This window comes from Trichechus manatus, unplaced genomic scaffold, assembly GCF_000243295.1.
Source record: "Trichechus manatus latirostris isolate Lorelei unplaced genomic scaffold, TriManLat1.0 scaffold00015, whole genome shotgun sequence".
NCBI classification, from domain to species: Eukaryota; Metazoa; Chordata; class Mammalia; order Sirenia; family Trichechidae; genus Trichechus; species Trichechus manatus.
This window is the reverse complement of record NW_004443951.1, coordinates 24049212-24069025: the sequence shown is the minus strand read 5'-3', so window position 1 is coordinate 24069025 and position 19814 is coordinate 24049212. Positions and strand designations below refer to the sequence as shown.

Below are 19814 nucleotides of genomic sequence, written 5' to 3'. Positions count from 1 at the left end.
ATAGTTGTCCACTGACTTTAATCACAAGGGATGGTAGTACTAAGAGACACCCTAAGGGAGTTCCGGCATTCCAGACATACTCTTTACCTCCATTATGCAATATCAATCTGACTTCCTCTTGGTAATCAGGATCTATTACACCAGCCAGTATGGTAACTCCTTTGTTTGTTGATCCAGAGCCATAAGGAACCCAGAGTGGCCAGGTGGCATTCTTAGCCTCCAGTTCAATGGAATCAGTGGTGTGTCTCCAGATGGGAGCATTCCTCCCTTTGTAACTAAGACCTCTACACCCACAGAGGGTAAGTTCGCAGGGACAAGAAGCAAAAATCTTGTGAATGGGTTCCTAGGGGTAATAGTGAGCAATGCCACTCCCATTTCCACCCCTTGATTCCTGGACCCATGAATCCTGGCTATGGAAGAAACAGCGCTATATATTGGATGGTGATTTAGAGCACATACTTCCTCCTGGAGAACATTGCCCCAACCCTGCAAGGTATTGCCACCTAGCTGGCACCATAATTTTATTTCTAGAAGGCCACTCCATCATTCTATCAAGCCAGCTGCTTCAGGATGATAGGGAACATAGTAAGACCAGTGGATTCCATGAGCATGGGCAATTGCTGCACTTCATTTGCTGTGAAGTGAGTCCCTTGATCTGAGGCAATGCTGTGTGGGATACCATGACGGTGGATAAGGCATTCTGCAAGTCCACGGATGGTAGTTTTGGCAGAAGTACTGTGTGCAGAGAAGGCAAATCCATATCCACAAAAGTGTTTATTCCAGTAAGAACAAAATGCTGCCCTTTCCATGATGGAGGTGGTCCAAAGTAATCAACTTGCCACCAGGTTGCTGGCTGATCACCTTGAGGGATGGTGCCATATCAGGGACTCAGTGTTGGTCTCTGCTGCTGGCAGATTGGGCACTCAGCAGTGGCTATAGCAAAGTCGGCCTTGGTGAGTGGAAGTCCATGTTGTTGAGCCCATGCATAACCTCCATCCCTGCCACCATGGCCACTTTGTTCATGAGCTCATTGAGCAACGACAGGAATAGCTGGGGAAAGAGGAGACTGGTTTCCACAGAACATGTCATCCTATCCACTTGTTAAAATCATCCTCTGCTGAGTCACCCTGTGGTGAGCATTCACATGAAACACAAATATCTTCACTTGTTTGGCCCATTCAGAGAGGTCTATCTACATACCTCTTCCCCCTTCCTCCTTGTCTCCAATTTTCCAATTATGTTCCTTCCAAGTCCCCGACTACCCAGCCAAACCATTGTCCACAGCCCACGAATCAGTGTACAATCACACATCTGGCCATTTCTCCTTCTAAGCAACGTGAATAACCAGGTACACTGCTCCAAGTTTGGCCCATTGGAAGGATTTCCCTTCCCCACTGTCCTTCAGGGAGGTGCCATGAATCCTGGCTATGTAAGAAACAGGGAGTTCCCAGAAAGGGGCGGTAGTGGTGCCTGCATATCACACAGAACCATCTGTAAACCAGGCACAAGTTTTGTCTTACTCAGTCAATTGATCATAAGGAAACTCTCCATGAGACCATAGGTGCAGACTGGGAGATGGAAGGTAATGTGACAGGAGTGGAGACCACAGGCACTTGTGCCACTTCCTCATGCAACTTACTTGTGTCTTCAGGTCCTGATCGAGTGCTATCTCGTATATACCACTTCCATTTAATGATGGAGTGCTTCTGTGCACGTCCAACTTTATGACTCTGTGGGTCAGATAACAGCCAGTTCGTGATGGGCAGCTCAGGCCGCGTGGTGTCTTGGTGGCCCATGGTTAAGCGTTCAATCTCTACTAAGGCCCAGTAACAAGCCAAAAGCTGTTTCTCAAAAGGAGAGTGTTTATCTGCAGAGGATAGCAGGACTTGGCTCCAAAATCCTAAGGTTCTGCACTGTGATTCACCAATAGGGGCCTGACAAAGACTCCAAACAGCATCTCTACCTGCCTCTGACATTTTAAGCACCATTGGATCAGCCAGATTATATGGCCCAAGTGGCAGAGCAGCTTGCATGGTAGCCTGACCCTGTTGCAGAGCCTTCTCTTGTTCTGGTCCCCACTCAAAACTAGCAGCTTTTCGAGCCACTTGATAAATAGGCTGAAGTAATACACCAAATGAAGAATATGTTGCCTCCAAAATCCAAAGAGGCCCATGAGGCATTGTGCCTCCTTTTTAGTTTTGGGAGGAGCAAGATGCAATAACTTATCCTTCACTTTAGAAGGCATATCTTGACATGCCCCACACCACTGGACCCCTAGAAATTTCACTGAGGTGGAAGGTGCCTGAATTTTTGTGGGATTAATTTCCCACCCTCCAGCATGCAAACGTTTTACCAATAAATCCAGAGTCATTGATACTTCTTCCTTACTAGGCCCAGTCAGCATAACGTCATCAGTATAATGTGATGTCTCATGGAAAGGAAAGGCAATCAAGGTCCCTGTGGACTAAATTATGACGTAGGGCTGGAGAGTTGATGTAGCCCTGAGCTAGGCAACTGAAGGTGTATTGCTGGCCTTGTCAGCTAAAGTCAAACTGCTTCTGATGGTCCTTCAAAACAGGTATGGAGAAAAAGGCATTAGCCAGATCAGTAGCTGCATACCAGGTACCAGGAGATGTATTAATTTGCAAAAACAATACATCTGGAATAGCAGCTGCGATTGGAGTCACCACCTGGTTAGGTTTTTGATAATGCACTGTCATTCTCCAAGATCCATCTGGTTTTTGCACAGGCCAAATAGGAGAGTTGAATGGGGATGTGGTGGGAATTGCCACCCCTGCATCCTTCAAGTCCTTGATGGTGGCAGTAATCTCTGCAATCCCTCCAGGAATGTGATATTGCACTTCGTTTACTATTTTTCTAGGTAGGGGCAGTTCTAATGGTTTCCACGTGGCTTTTTCTACCATAATAGCCCTTACTCCATTTGTCAGGAATCCAACATGGGGGTTCTGCCAGTTGCTGAATCAATCCCGTTTGTGCATTTCTGAACTGGAGACATCACTACAAGATGGGTTCAGGGACCCGCTGGATCTACTGTGAGATGGACATGAGCTAAGATTCCATTAATAACCTGACCTCCATATGCCCCTACTCTGACTGGTGGGCCACAGTGACGTTTTGGGTCTCCTGGAATTAGTGTCAGTTCAGAGACAGTATCTAGTAATTCCTGTAAAATCTAATTATTTCCTTTTCCCCAATGAACAGTCACTCTTGTAAAAGGCCATAGATCCCTTTGGGGAAGGCTGGGAGAAAGATTAACAGTATAAGTTTTTTGCAGTGTAGTGGAGTCCTTCCTCAAGGGGACCCGGCCATTCCTTCATTTAAGGGGTTGTGGGTCTTTAAACTCACTCAAATCTGGGAATTGATTGAGGGGCCGTGACTCTCTATTCTGGCGATTCGAGTTAGACTGCAGTTCAATTGACCTGCAATTCATCTGCTTGTACAGATCAAGTAAATATTTAGTAGATTTCCTATCTATTTTACTCCTAGGGACACCATGACTAAGTAGCCAACACCATAAGTCCATATGAGTTAGACTATTCTGATTACTGCGTTGACTCCGCTGCCCATTAGTAACCACGCCTACTTTGTCTTTGTCGATTGAGTGCTGCCACTTGGCCCCTACCACCAATCAGGCCCATTGTAGTTAGGTGTCTTAATTCAGTCAGGGCAGTTCTCACCATCAAATCTGACTTATATAAAATAGCAATCACAGCAGTCTGCAAGGATGCTGGGGCTCCCTTCAGAAATTTGTTCCTCACAGTTGTGGTAAAAGTTATATCCTCTGGGCACTCCAGGAGTGGGTCTGTTGGTCTAATCTGATAAATCCACTCTAGCATGACAATTTCCCTAAGCCTTTGGATACCTTCTTCTACAGTATACCAAAGTACATCTGGTATTTCAGCTTGATTTAATGCCTAATCCATGCTTCAGCGGCCCAACCAAATAAACAATTAGATCCTTTCCTAACTTCTTGAGCTGAAACACTGAATGAAGAATCTGTGCTTAGTGGGCCCATATCAACAAACTCAGACTGATTCATCTTTATGTTTCTTGCATCATTATGCCACACCCTTAATAGCCATTCCCACACATATTCCCCAGGTTTCTGTTTGTACATATTAGAAAAGTCAAGCAGTTCTTTTGGAGTGTAGTGTACCTCCTCCTGGGTCATATTTTGTACTTCACCTTTTGGGGCTTGCTGGGACTTAGGTCTAGTTATAGGTCTAGAAGCCAAAATCGGTGGTGGGGAAGTGTTTTGAGAACATTCAGCATTGTCTTGTAAAGCATCTGCCTCAGGTGACTCCCCAGGCAATGACTCAGACAAAGGCTCTTTAGAAGCAGCTGGGTTAATCTCATTAGATGGGGGTGGAGGCACTAATGGTTTTACAGGGGAGGGTGGTTTAGCAGACAAACATGGAGTAATCTCTTCAGATGGGAGTGACAGGGCTGGTTCTGTCGGCAGGACTGATTCAATGGAATTTAGGGCCTCAGTGTCTCCAGCTTCCTGATTATTTGCTTATATGTCCCCATCCCAAGTTTCAGGATCCCATTTCTTCCCAATCTATGCCCTCACTTTAACTTCAGACACCTCTCGAGGTTGGCAATTGAGTCGGCGTTTTTAATTCAGCCGCTCTTACGATAAGACTCTGGGTTTGGTTTCGGCAATATCAGCTCTGTTACTCTAAGAAATCAGGCTTTCTTTCAAGGCACAAGTGGAAAGTTTGAGGTCATTTATGTGGCACTTGAGGTTTGACTCTGAAGCCCTGAGCTCATCTCTTTCCTTCACCAGCTTGTCTAGTGAAAATAGGCCCAACCAACCAGCTTCCCTATACTTCTCATTATGACAAAATTGTAGAAAGGTATCGCACACGGTAATCACTCAGAGCCTCTCCTTTCACCAATACCTGATCTATTGGTGGTGATATTTTGCATATTTGAATTGCTACCTCACGCCATGGATTAGAAGTGCCCTCTTTACTACTAGAAGCAGAGTCAACAACATCTTTAAGACTAACCAGACTTGAGAACCAATTTAGAAAACTCATCCTTACAATTTTGTTTCTCTAGAACCACTCTTGGTACCAAATGTCTTAAGCTAGGTTCTCTAGAGAAGCAAACCAGTAAAGAGTATAAATATATATATATATACAGAGAGATTTATATCAAGGAAGTACCTCAGGCTTCTCCTGATTCACATAGCCACAGGGGCTGGTGAATCCAAGATCGGCAGGTTAGAGAGCAGGGCTCTTGCTCGCAGGCTGAGAAGACTGACAAATCCAAGATCGGCAGGCAAGACCAAAGGTAAGCTGTTAGCTCGAGTCCCAAGAACTGGAGGTCAGACGAACAGGAGCCAGCTGCAGGATCCAGAGCAAGCAAAAGCCCGCAAGCCTTGCCAGAATGTCCACTTATATTCGATGCAGGCCACATGCCCAAGGAAACTCCCTTTCAACTGACTGGCTACTCAGAGCAGATCCCCTCCTGGAGGTGATCACATTATATCAAATCTCATCATGGAAGTGATCACACCATCATACAGCTGACAAACCTCTGAGAATCACGGCCCACCCAAGCTGACACACAACCTTAACCATCATAGCTACCTACCCAACTCCCAATGGGAGTCCTCATTACTTGAGAATCACATGCCAGGCACTATTCTAAGTGCTTTATGTAAGTTAACTAATTTAATCCTTACAGCAATCTACGTGATAGGTATTACTTTAAATCACCATTTTATAGATGGGAAAACTGATGCACAGAGAGCTTAAAGAGCTCACCCAAGCTATGTAGGTAAGAACAGTGGCAGGTAGCCTGGTACCAGAGTCCAGCTCTTGGCTATGATTTGATACTGAACGAATAACAAAACTCCTGGGACATAAAGAGAATTAGCTCTTCAAAAGGAATCCGGCTGAATAATCAGACCAAATGGCCCAACTGCAAAATGCAGCTGATGCAGGCAAAAACAGGAGACAATGTAAAACACAACTTAAGTAGTTTTCTTGGAGAGATTCAAGATGATAACACACTGATAAAAGCAAAAGTAAGCTGTCAGGAGCAATCTGAAAACAAAATGCAGTTTCCTTGTAATAAAAATAAAACCAAGATTTCCAAAATACAGACAGTAAATAACAGGGTAAATACTGCTAAGAACTGAAATGATGAAACAACAAGCTCATTGTCAAAATGAAAACCGGATGTAGAACTTCCACATCACTAGAAGAAAAACAAAGCCAATTTGATCAAATCAGCTAGCAACGAGAAGAGTTAAAAATAAAAGAATGTGATAAAGAAGCATAATGCATTTTACTTGAAAGAAAGTATAGTACATGCGATGTAACAGAAATATATAGAACCCTGAACTCTTCATTTTTTTCAAATATCCATGGAACATATATAAAACAAAAAAAATTCAGAAAGCAAAAAACGCACATGCAATAATAATAATAATAATAATAATAAAGATAATCCAAAAAATATAACCATTTGGTAAATTTAAAAAAATTCTTAAACATTCTTGGGTTAAAAAGAACTCTAAACTGAAATGACAGACTACTTAGAAATTAAAACAGTAGAACATATGAAAAAGACAAATTCCCCAGAAGAAACATACATAAAGAACTTGAAGCAGTAAAGACAAAAAAATATCATTTTGTCCATCAAACTGGCACACACTAAAAGGATTGACAACATCTAGTGATGTTGTCTGGGGAATCAGGCCTCTCATGGACTTTCAGTGAACATGCAAATTGTTGCAGTATCTAGAGGGAGATTTGAGGTCATGTATCAAAATTTTCCTTCTAAGAATATATCCTAAGGAAATAATTGGAAGACTGGGCAAAGATTCATGCTCACTTGTTGAAAAACTGAAAATATTCACTTCATCAATAAAGGAGTCGTTAAATAAATTATATTTGTGCGTACAGTAGAATTCCCTGTTGCTTTCAAACAGGATGTGGGAGATCTATATATATTGACATAATAAGGCAATGATATACGACGAAGTGGTAAAACAAAAAGCAAATTACTGAGCCATGCTACAGATGATCTTATTTTAGAAACCATGTTTATTGCATTTGCTTTCTGTCTATATTGGCATATAAAATATTTAAAAGAATAAGTAGAACAAACTGATAACAATGGTTATATTATGTGGGGTGTGTGGAAGAGAACAGAGTAAGACTATGGGGATTTTTGATTTCTACTTTATAAATTCCTATATTGTTTGCATTTTGAATTTTTAAAAAAGGAGTATCTATTAAGTTGGAATTGACTTGCCATTATATATGTAAGGAGTCCAGGTAGAATAAGTGATTTTCAATCGGCTGCTAACCTAAAGGCCGGCCATTCAAACCCACCAGCGGCTCCATGGAAGAAAAGGCCTAGTGATCTGCTTCTGTAAAGATTTGTTGTTGTTGCGTTGTTAGGTGCTGTTGAGTTGATTCTGACTCATAGTGACCCCATGTGATAGAACAAAACATCGCTTGGTCCTGCGCCATCTTCACAACAGTGGGTATGTTTGAGCCCACTGTGGCAGCCACTGTGTCAATCCATCTCGCTGAAGTTCTTCCTCTTTTTTTGCTGACCCTCTACTTTACCAAGCATGAGTAGAACTGCTCTGTAAGGTTTCCTAGGCTATAATCTTTACAGAAGAAGATCACCAGGTCTTTCTCCCACAGAGCTGCTGGGTGGGTTAGAACTGTCAACCTTTCGGTTAGCAGCCAAATGCTTAACTGTGCCAGCAAGAAAACCCTACAGACTACTTCTACTCTGTAACACATGGGGTCACCATGAGTCAGGGACAGACTTGATGGATTATAGATATAATTTGAGATTTATTATATTTACACACACGTATATTATATATATTTATATATAAATTATATGTAAATCTCTAAATGAAGAAATATACATTTTGTGTCTATTTAAGAATCTTTATATAGAAAATGCTATAAAAAATCCCCATTTTGAAAAGTAATAACTAAATCTCTGAATAAGGACTCAAATACAAAAGGGGCTTTTGTGTTCATCTTAATTCAGTCTAATTATGATTCCCTAAATTTTCTGCTGGTTATTCAATGAGGTATGTGTTGAGGGTTGGGGGGATGATGAAGGGAGGGAAACTAGGGGAGAGAGGGGAGAGGAGGCAGATGAGGGGAGCAGAAGAGAGAGTTGAAATGAGTAGTACACAAGCGCCTGCTACAGTGTGGCTGAGATGGTGAGCTGGGGTGCGGGCCGATGAGCACAGGAAAGACACCCACCCCTCACTCTCCTCTGCTTACTTAGCACTGGCTCCTTTGAGGTTGTCATGGTCCCAAGAAGCCTCCCAGGATTGAGGACTGATGTCACCTTCACATTCTCCTGGCTATTTCCCATCTTGTGGTCCTCACACACACACTCAGCCTGTCTCCCACAACCCCTCCCCTCCATGACTTTTTACTTCTTCCTATGTTGCTGTTCTGTTTCGTTCCCGTTGCTGTCAAGTTGATTCCAATTCATAGAGACCCTACAGGACAGAGTAGAACTGTCCCATAGGGTTTCCAAGGCTGTAGTCTTTACAGAAGCAGACTGCCACATCTTTCTTCCACAGAGGAGCTGGTGGGTTTGAATCGTCAACCCTTCGGTTAGCACTGAGTGCTTAACCACTGAGCCACCAGAGCTCCTTCTACGCTGCCAAGGGAAGTCTATTTCCTGTATTCGTTTTGATGTTCTCTTCCTGAGAGCTGGGAAGTGATCCTCGTGTGTCCCCTCCACACCACCATTCCCCTAAGTGATAATGGTCCTCACTCCTGACCAGAAAGCCCTTCCTTTGTCTCTTGTGCTCTCCCTCTGTCAGCTGCTCCGAGACCAGCTCTGCTCTCCTTCAGCCCTTGTCCTAAATCTTAATTCCCAGAGAACTGCTGGTTTCTGAGGTATGCTGATGTTGCTGTGTCACAGAGAAGTATATCCTCCTTTTTAGAAGACGCGTACCAAAGCGTTTAGGAAGAAAGATCAATGTCTGCAATGTGCTTTTGAGTGATTTGGCAAGAAGAGAAAAGGTCGAAAAAAGAACAAAAAAAAGGAAGCAAATACGGCAAAATATTAACAACAGCTGAGTCTAGGTGGTAGGAATGCAGGTGTTTATGGCACTGTTCTTCCAACTTTTCTGTATATTTTACTTATTATATGTCACACAATAAAAAAAGGGGAAAATGAAAGAAACCTCAATTTCCATATTTATTGAGGAGAGTGGGACCAGCTGGTGTGACCTCCTAACTGTCTCCTGAATGTGTGCCTACTTCTCCACCCCCACTCCACTGCCGGGGTTCAGGCCTCATCACCCTCTAGTCAGACTCTGGACACAGCTTCTCCACTGGGCTCCCAGGCCTTGCCTATCCCAGAATATATCCAAACCAGCCTCACAGCACCCAAGGCCCTCCATGCTCTGGCCACAGCATACTTCCCCAGTTTCCTGTCCCATAGCTCCTCCCACCTACCAATTCACATGCGATGCTCCAGCCACATGAAATCATTTCCAGCAATCTGAGCCTGAGCACAAGGCTTCACTTCCTGTGTTAGTAGGCCCTTCCCCTCCACACCAGCCTTCCTTTATGGCTACCTACCAACCTCCTCTCCATGATTCAGGACTCAGCTCTGTGCCACTTTTCCAGAATAACACCCCTCATCTCCTCCTGTCCTGCCTTCTCATTCCCCTTCCTTTTGTGCCTTGTGTGAAGCTCATTGTACAGGCACTTCTCCTCCACTCTCTGTGAATAGCGACTGGGCCTCACTCATTGATGTAACGCCAGCACCTTGCACAAGTACTGCCATGTGAGAGAATGACTGAATGACGCTCCAAATAGGGAAGCAGAAAAACCTTCTCCTGACTTGTAGATGTGTCTGTTAGAGTACAATAGTCACTTACGCTCTTGATTCACTCATTGTTCATTCAATGTTTATCGAGGGACTATCCGGTTCCACTCATCATACACCTGAGTCCTACTTCAGAGAAATAACCACAGCAACCATTATTAAATATGTACCATGTCCCAAGTACCATGCTGAGCATATTACATGCAATATCTCATTTAAATGCTTTATGTTATTCCTGGGAAGCCAGTATTATAACCTATAATTTACTGAAGAAGATAGTGAGTCTCAGAGAGATTAAGGAACTTGCTCAAAGTACTGCAAATAGTAAATGGCGGGCTGGGATTCAAATGGATCTGTGTGACTTAAAGCCTGTGTCCTCAGCTACCTTGCTGTAAGTGGGTCATCTACGTCAGTGGGTTTTGTGAACTTAGAAGCAGCCCTGTGAGGCTGAGACTGTCCTTTCCAGGTTTCCTATAAGACCCAGCACAAGCCTGGGCCGTAGCAACCACTGTTGACCACAAGGACTTCCAGGTGATGTGGGCAGGTCCAGGCACTAGCCGGATGGCCAGGTGACAATGCTGGTGATGGCTCCTCTGAACAACTGGCAGTGGTTACTTTGCGGGCCCTGATACTTACCCAATGGTGCAGCCAGCATCAGCCTCGATGGTCCAGATGCAGTTGAGATTGTGTTCGTAAGGAGCTGGATACCCTGGTGACAGCACCCGTCCTGACAGTTCTCCTTTCACTGTCCCACCACATTCAGCTGAAAGAAATCCCAAAAGAGTGAGCTTCTTGGGGTAGGCTGAGCTGCCAGCAGTGACTTAGTAGCTTCTCTTGCTTGTGGATCCCTGAGTCCCTCTCGTTTATTCCAGGTGATTGAGTACAGCAAATAAAAAGGTCCATAATATACAAAGAACTCCTACAACTCAACAATAAAGACAAATAATCAATTTTTAAAAAATGGGCAAAGGATTTGAATAGACATTTCTCCAAAGAAAAGTAGACAAATGGCCAATAAGCACATGAAAAGATGCCAATAGCATTAGTCGTTAAAAAAAAAAAAAAAAGCCCATGGTCATTGAGTCAATTTTGACTCATAGTGATCCTATAGGACAGAGTAGAACTGTCCCATTGGGTTTCCAAGGCTGTGAATCTTTATGGAAGCAGACTGCCACATCTTTCTCCCACAGAGTGGATGGTGGGTTTGAACTGCTACCCTTCAGTTAGCAGTCAGATGCTTTAACCACTGAGCTACCAGGGCTCCTCATTAGTCATTAGGGAAATGCAAATCAAAGCCACAATAAGATACTACTTCACACCTACTAGGATGGTGGGAATGTGTAATGGTGCAGCTGCCATAGAAAAGAATTTGGTAGTTCCTCAAAATGTTAAAACATATGACCCAGCAATTTGGTTCTTAGGAATAGACCCAGGAAAAATGAAAACATAGGTTCACACAAAAGTTGTACAACAATGCTCGTATCAGCATTACTCAGAACAGACAAAAAGTGTAAATAACCCAAATGTCCATCACCTCATGAATGGATAAACAAAATGTGCTATATACATACAATGGACTATTATTCAGCCACAAAAAAGGACAAAGTACTGATATATGCTACAACTTGCATGAACTCTGAAAACATTATGCTATGTGGAAGAAGCCAGACAGAAACGGCCACATATTTTATGACTCCGTTTACATGAAATGTTCACAACAGGCAAATCTCTAGAGACAGAAAGTAGACTAGTAGTTGCCAGGGCTGGGGAGTGGGAGGGAGGGGGTAGAGGGGTGACTGCTAATGGGTGTGGGGTCTCCTCTTGGGGGGACAAAACATTAAAAAATTGGATTGTAGTGATAGTTGCACAACCCTGCAAATATACTAAAAGACCATTAAACTGTACACGTTAGATAGTGAATTGTATGGTATGTGAATTATATCTCAATAAAGCCGTTAAAAAAAAAAAAAAAAAGAAAAGAAAAGGTCCCTGCATACCCTGTGTGTAGGGATGGCAGCCTACTCTGTGACTAAACTCAAGGCCTCACAGGGAGGAAGATGCAGGCCTTGAACCTGCTCCTTGACAGCAACGGAACCTGTGCTAGGTGCAGGAGTAGAGAAGTAAACAAGACACAGTCCCTCTTCTGGATGAGCTTATGGACGAGCAGAGGACACAGCCCCAGTGTGTGCTGCATGCCCTGATCGAGGCACACTCATGGCAAGTCGCGGCACAGAGGAGGATGTGGCCAATTTCTCTTGTTACAGGGCAGGGAGAGGAAGGGAGGACCCTGGTTTCAAATGAATCTTGAAGGAGGAATAAGAGTTGACCAGGCTGGTTGGGTGGCAGGGGTGGAACAGTCACCTGAGACAGATGACCCCTTCTGGCCTTCTCCTCCTTCATCCCCCACATCTAATCTGCTTCTAAGATCCACCTCAGCAACATTTTTTTTTTTTTTATTTCCACAGAGGATCCTGCTCTGTCTCCATTGCTCAGGCCTTCATCATCTCCTGGCTGGCACAGTTGAGTCTTGTCCACTCTCAGCAGTGCCACCAGAGGGATCTTTCTAAAATGCAAATCTGACCACGAAAACATCCTTCCTGGAATGAAGACCAAATTCTGCAATAGAGCCCAACGAGACTCCAGAGGGGCTCCCTCTGGCGTCTCTGGCCCCCCCACCCTACCCCTTCGCTCCAGCCAAATCTAATCAACTTCATGAACTCAAGCACACTAGACTGCTTCATGCCTCTACTTGGACTGACAACCTGACAAACATCATCCCTACGAAACCTTCTGTAGATCCCTCCACGCCAGGTAGAATTGACACTGGTCTCCTTTGCGTCTTCATTATAACTTGAACAGCTTTTCATCATAGGGTCCACGGCATGTTACTAAATCATACCTATCTCATCCACAAGACTAGAAGCTCCTTGGCAGCAGGGATCTTGTCTTACTCATATTTGCATATCAAATACTTAGTATAGTGTTTGGCACATTATAGATGCTTAATAAGTGCTTACTGAATGAATGGATGGATGCGTGACCAAATGAATAAAAGAAGCTATTGCCTTCCAGACTAATTACAATGAGGATCTGCACCCAGGCAACATAAGTGAAAATGAAGAGGAGGAGACTTACTACAGAGCTATTAAGGAAAAGGAATAATTAAGTAAGAACATAGAATAAGTAGGAGAAGATGGGATCAAGATCACAGATGGAAGGTTGACCTTGCTATAAAGAACCCATCAAGCGTATCAAGGGCTCCATGGCTTCACACAGGACCACTAAGGAAGGGCTGGGGGAAGGGGGCCCTCTACCACTAAGGGTGCTCAGGAGACCAGATCCTTTGCTCAAAGCCTCACTGGCTGTGAGTCCTTCCTCCACGGTGCTGTTGGGACAGGGGGTGCCAACCTGACTGAAAGATGTTAGGCATAATGGGACAATGGAAGAGAGCAGGGTGTGGGTGAGAGGGAGGCGTATAAGCTGTGGGGAGGAAGCCTGTCTAGCCACACATGCAGAGGAGGCAGCTGGAAAGATGGCACACCATTAACCAGGTCCTTGGCTAGCGCCTCCTTCCACATTCCAGATGGAGAAGCAACTCCTGCTTCCCAGCAAGTGTTTGGAGGCAGCAGTACTGGCAGCACTTCCTCATGGACACAACTACTTCTTTCCCACAGGATCCCTGCATCTGAGGAATGGCTGGTGGGCAGGAGGGGGACAAATGGGCAAGCATGAGTGGATTCACCAACATCAGGACCCTAAGACTCTACCCTTTCTGGACTTCTCCTTTCTTCCCATCCTAGAGCTTTGGCTGATTTGTTTGCCTGCGAGTCCACTCAGCTAGCTCATCAATGAAGAAGACACCTGGATGCTTTAAGCCATAGCAGTCATTTCTGGTAGGCCATAATGAAGTCTACCATGATACGACATACATAAAAATATAAAAATCCCAAATACACAGCCTCACCGCCAGCAGTGGAGCTTGAGCGAGTCTCATTGTAAAAGGCCTCCAAGGTTCGAAGTATAAATGCTAGCCCCGTTCAAGTAGATCCTCTAAGTCTAGTCCAATCAGGATGTTTGATACTCAAACAACTTTACAGCGAATCCTTTCTGCAAAGCAAATAACTCTTTTATCATGTGAATCATCCTGCCTCCTTCACATTTTGCTTGCTCTGGCTTGCCTTTGTTTGGCGTTATGCCATTGTCTGTTTATGTATGTGTCTCCCCTACTGCCTGGGATCTGTTCTTCTCTGCATCCCCAGTATCTGGCACAGGGCCTGACACATGAACGAAAGAAGTGGGAAGAGGGATGAAGGGGGAAAGGGCTGGGGCATGCCTGCAGACTGGGTCAAGCTCAAGCACAAAGAGGGAGGAAGACCCTACAGGCCACTACTATGGTCTGTCTACTTTCAGGCTTAAAATCCTTGCCCGTAGACCCTCTTCTGTGTAACAGTGTTGAAGATCCTATTAAAACACAGTTGTCTTGGGGAAAAGAACCAATCTCAGTCATTAGCGCTTCCCATCATGGCTGTTTCATACCGCCAGCCCTTGCATGTGCTTAAACTAGAATTCTTCCCTTCCACACCCCTCTCGCCCATCATTGGTGTATTTTTACCCATCCTTCCTAATCCCAATAGAAACATCACCTTCTATGGAAAACTTCCTCTGTATTTCCCAACACTTTGCACATTAATTCTTTTACAGTGATTATCTTATATTCTAATTACCTGTTTATGTGTCAATTCCCCTTGCTAGAGTATGAGTTTCCCCAAGGACAGGGAACATGCTTTATTCTTTCCGCTTTCTTTATTTTTATGCTTCTCCACACACCCAAACACACACCAATTGTGATACATGCATGGTAGGCACTTAAATGTTTTTCCAATGGATGTTTTTGATCTTGTAAGATTAGCCAGTGATGTGCCCATGGACACACTGAGGTTCTGGGACATGGGGAAGGAAATGGGGAGAGGGAAAGGCCTGGTCTCGGGCTGGGGAGGTGGGACAAAGCAGTGTGGTAGGAATCCTGATCAGTGAGGAGGGTAAAATGTGGAGTGAGGTGGGTAGTAAGAGATGAAAAGTCCAGACAAACAGGACAATGTGTTTCACCTACTTCACACTTCTGCCTTAGGTCGGCCTTCTCTTGTCCTGAGACTCAAGGATGAGGCTTCCCCAGAGCCTCTGCTGACACTGGATGTACCTCAGGCTTAAGAAGATGCTAATTAATTACCTTACTCTTTCTTCAACCTTCCCCTAGAAAGGAAGAATTTTACCTGTAGGGAAACCGAGGCTCAGAGTGAGCTGGAGACTTGTTTGAGTCCTGGTGGTGAAGGGACCACTGGAATGCAGGCAAAGGCCCGAACGTCTCCCTTTCTAACTGACTCTCCCACCTCTTTTCCATCTCCAGCGTTACAACTCTGAGGGCATGCCTTGGCTCTAGGCTACTTACTAAATGTGTGACAGTGACAATCCACCATGCCTGGCTGTGCTGCTGCATGAGGTAATGAGGTGTGAAAGTGAGGACATGGAGACGGGTGGGGCAGGATGAGAATGATGATCCCTGTTCAACGGGGGGCTCGGTCAGGCTAGACAGGCCCCCAGATCCTGAAGGGCTAAGATCCTTACTGAGACCAGAGCAGGGAACCCGGGGTGGGGAGAGTTGAAGAGCAACAGGCCTCCTACCGATGCAGGTGGGGAGAGGCCAGTCCCAGGTCCTGCGCTCGCCACTCAGACACATCAGCTCCTCACTGCCCCGCAGGGTGTATCCAGGGTCACAGCTGAAGGACACAGAGCTCCCTGCAAAATGACCTCCATCATGGACTTTGTAGCCAAACGGGGGGGTTCCTGGGTCCTCGCATTTGATGAGTTCAAAACCTGGTGAAGAGAGAAGAGGCCGTGTGAGCAAGGTGCCCCTGTGACAGGAACCATGCTTCCTCTCCTCCCTCAGAGCCCATGTGCTCCAGGAAGACACCTGGTGAGTGCCTCCAGGTTCTGATGGAGCCACCATTTGGGACTCCCTCCATATTTCAATACTCAGGTGAGGGGATATTAAATTAAGGAGCATTCATTCCCCTGGTGCTATATGCAAATGATTCCAGTTATTTCTCCCAAGCCCACTGCCAAACCCATTGCCATCGAGTCAATTCTGACTCATAGTGACCTTATAGGAGAGAGTAGAACTGCCCCATACGGTTTCCAAGGAGCGGCTGGTGGATTTGAACTGCCAACCTTTTGGTTAGCAGCCGAGCTCTTAACCACTGTGCCACCAGGGCTCCCATTTTTCTCATGACAGCTTTTAATTGCTTTCAGGCAGAAGGCCTGGGTTTTCTATTTCCTGTGTTTGACCCCATAGTGTTTTGCTAGCAGGAGCTGTGTTTTTCCATTTTGCCCACTGAGACATCCTGAGGGGATAGTGTAACATGGAAAAGTCACTTTAAATGTATGTTTAAAAGCTCAATTATGTTCTGCTTAAATAAACTATTGCAAAACGCTGGAAAAGGGAGCCGACTTATACAGAGCTCTACTATACGATGCTTTATGTATGTTATCTCTCACTTGTTATTCACAGGAGTGTTATAGGTAGGTATAATGATCTGCGTTTTACAACTGTGAACACTGACTTGGGAAGGTTAAATAAATTGTTCCAAAGCCACACAACTGTCAAATGATAGCGGTGTGATTCAATGCGACTCTGCTTAATCCGGCTCCGCTGTACTGTCTGCTGTAACAGGTGAAGATCCCTAAGCTGGGCAGCTGAGAGCCCAGGCAGGGGAATTCTGAGTATACTCACTGGGTTTCTTAATAACAGATTTATTGAGATATAATCACATACCATGCAATTCACCCACTTAAAGTGCACAATTCAGTGTTTTCTATTATATTCAGAGTTGTGCAACCATCACTGCAATTGATTTCAGAACATTTTCATCAGCCCAAAAGGAAGCCCCGTACCCATTAGCAGTTACTCTCCATTTCCTCCCCAACACCCCCTCCTCACATACCCAGCTCTAGGAAAAAACTAATGTACATTATGTTTCTATGGATCTGCTGATTATGGACATTTAATATAAGTGGAACCATACACTATGTGGTCTTTTGAGACTGTTTTCCTTCATTTAGCATGATTTCAAGGTTCATCCAAGTTGTAGCATGTACCAGTATTTCATTTTTTAAATTGCCAAATAATATTCCATTGTATCTGTTCATCAGCTGATGGATACTCATTGGATTTTAAGACATTCTAGAACACATTCCTTCCTACCTAATGAGCGAGTGGTAGTTCAGTGGTAGAATTTTCCCCTTTCATGTGGGAGACCTAGGTTCAATTCCTGATCAATGCACCCCAAGAGCAGCCACCACCCATCTGTCTGTGGTGGATTATGTGCTGCTATGATGCTGAACAGATTTCAACGGAGCTTCTAGACTAAGAAGGACTAGGGAGAAAGGCCTGCGATCTACTTGTACCTGGGGCTGCCATGAGTCAAGGGCCCACTTGATGGCATCTAACAACAACAAGGAGCAAGTAGAGGCTCCAATAGATGAATAAAATGTCTGTGAAGCCAGAGGGCGGGGAATGTGATCCCAAGTGCTCTGGGGCTGCTTACATGCCTGGGTGCTTCCCATTTTCAAAATCCCAGTGATAAAAGAGAAAGTTAAACTAATGAAAAAAAGAGAGAAAGAATCAAGACTTCAGTCTTTAGGGAGTAGTAACACAGAACATAGGAGCCCTGGTGGTGAAGTGGTTAAGTGTTTGGCTGCTAACCAAAAGGTAGGTGGTTTGAACCCACCAGCCGCTCCACAAGAGAAAAATGTGGCAGTCTGCTTCTCTAAGGATTACAGCCTTGAGAATTCTATGGGGTAGTTCTACTCTATCCTATAGGTTGCTATGAGTTGGAATCGACTCAACAGCAATGGGTAACAAAGAATGTAATTATACATTAGTGTTTGTGCTGGAGCCGAACATTATTTTATTAATGCCACGATTAGGGAAGCCTATGCTGAAGGAGCCCTGGTGGTGCAAACGGTTAAGTGCTCAACTTCTGACTGAAAGGCTGTCGGTTTGAACCCACCCAGTGGCTCCAAAAGAGGAAGACCTAGTGATCTGCTCCTCTAAAGGTTCCAGCCGAGAAAACCTATGGGACAGTTCTGCTCTTTCACATGGGGTCACTATGAGCTGGAATCAACTGACAGCACTGAACAACAATGTTTGGGTGTTTTAATTTAAAAGGCTCATTTAGCATGAGTGAGTAAAAAGTATGATGTGACCCTCAGCTCGGTTAACCACATGTTCACGCCATGAAGCTGCAGTCTGAGTGGCAGCTTATCCAAATCATAGGCACAATGTCTTGGAGGAAGCATCCGGCTAAGCAAGCACCAGTTAGAGAAAATCAAACCTATTTATGTGGTAGACAGTGTCCCAGAGCCCAACCTCCCTCTGTCTGTGGGCCAGGGAAAGCCTGACTTCATTGTCCGCTCCGATGCAAGGAAGACTTACTGGAAAAGTGCAGTTCAAAGCCCTTGCTGGTGTTTTCAGCGTCGGTGATAAAATCAAGCCACAGACTGCTGGACGTGCTGTTCAAAGTCATTCCCAACATCTCAGAGCGGCTGAACACCCCCAGCAAACGGGCAGAGTTGTTGTTGCCATCGTACACCTGGACACAGGAGAGATAAGCAAACCAACATCATCAGCATGGCCTTATTTCAAACAAGAATTTCTCACCCCACAGCCCAAATGTCCAGAGTTCTGCACCAATAAGAACTGCCAGGGGGCAGTGAGTCATCAGGTACAAGGAAGATGGCAGCGTGGAGTTAGCAATGGAGCAAGTCGTCAGCATCTCTTGTTTCCACTTCGTGCCAGTGCTGCGTCCATCCCATCTCAGCGTGAATCCAGTTTCTAGAAACGGGTTGCTATTCTAACCTTTCCAGTGGAGATCTGCTCTTGCTCCTTCAACCCCCATATGGCATCAGCTTACCCGTCAGCAGCCTGGTGAGGCCAGGGTGGAGTTGTCTGACTCCCTCAGCCATCCGTTCCTGCAGACAGGCAGGCTGAATGCAGCAGGCATCTCCACTGCTAAACACTCAATCCTGTCCTTCCAGTAGCTGACACAGCCACCCTCCTGCACCCCACCGCACTGGGGCAGTGGCCTCAGTCTCAACCACTTTGCTGGACATGGCCCCTGGGATCCAGGCAGGATGGAGTTCAAGTGACTAGTTTGTCAGGGTCCCTTTCCCTCCCCCAAGGTCAGCCTCTGTCTCTTTCCTACTAAAATGAGGGCTCCATCTAGGCCTGCTGGGCTTGTCAGGGGTAGAATCGTGCAGGCATCTGGCTTTCCTGACTCCCATCTGTCCCCTGAACTTCTGAGTATCGGCAAAGACAACAATCATCAGAAAAATGAACTGGCTCCCCAGGATTCAGGGTTGCTGCTCCTTTCCAGATAATTCTACAAATAACAACAGAAGTTGTGATTGAGTGAAAGACCCCCTGGTGCTTTGGTAAATATCAAAGATGGGATCCATGGGTGGGTGATGGATATTTGTACATGGCACACAACGTGGTGCCAGCTGGCAGCAAACTGGGACAATATTTCCACTCGACTATTTATGAAGCAAAACCTTTCTAAAAGAAGCCATTCTTCAAGCTAACAGTGCTGTATATTACGGAGATTTGTTCAGGCTTCTGGGTACCTCAAGTCTGTTTCCAGATCTTATATGCAATTGCTTTATATCACTGATAGACTGAGATGACACCACTTTAGGGTTTAGTGCTCTGCTGAATCCAAATTGTTATAAAAATATTTTACCCATTAAAATATACATTGGAATGAATGGACCAAGGCATTAATCCTCAATGGTTGCTACAGTTAAGAGGGAGAAGCAGACATCATGTGCTTCTTGATGGAAGACACACCACCACCTATGGATTGATCTTGCCAAAAAAAAAAAAAAAA

The 19814-nt window shown here is 44.8% G+C and overlaps 1 protein-coding gene across 1 annotated transcript in view; it reads right to left on the bottom strand.

The window, feature by feature from the left end:
* CSMD2 (CUB and Sushi multiple domains 2) overlaps window positions 1-19814 on the bottom strand; it is a 752464-nt gene that overhangs the window by 188555 nt on the left and 544095 nt on the right. Inside the window, exons 28-30 of the mRNA XM_012554226.1 lie at window positions 18362-18518; window positions 15550-15741; window positions 10507-10633 (exon numbers count right to left, since the gene is read on the bottom strand). Coding sequence (XP_012409680.1) covers window positions 10507-10633; window positions 15550-15741; window positions 18362-18518 — 476 coding nt within the window. The remainder of the gene's footprint in view (window positions 1-10506; window positions 10634-15549; window positions 15742-18361; window positions 18519-19814) is intronic.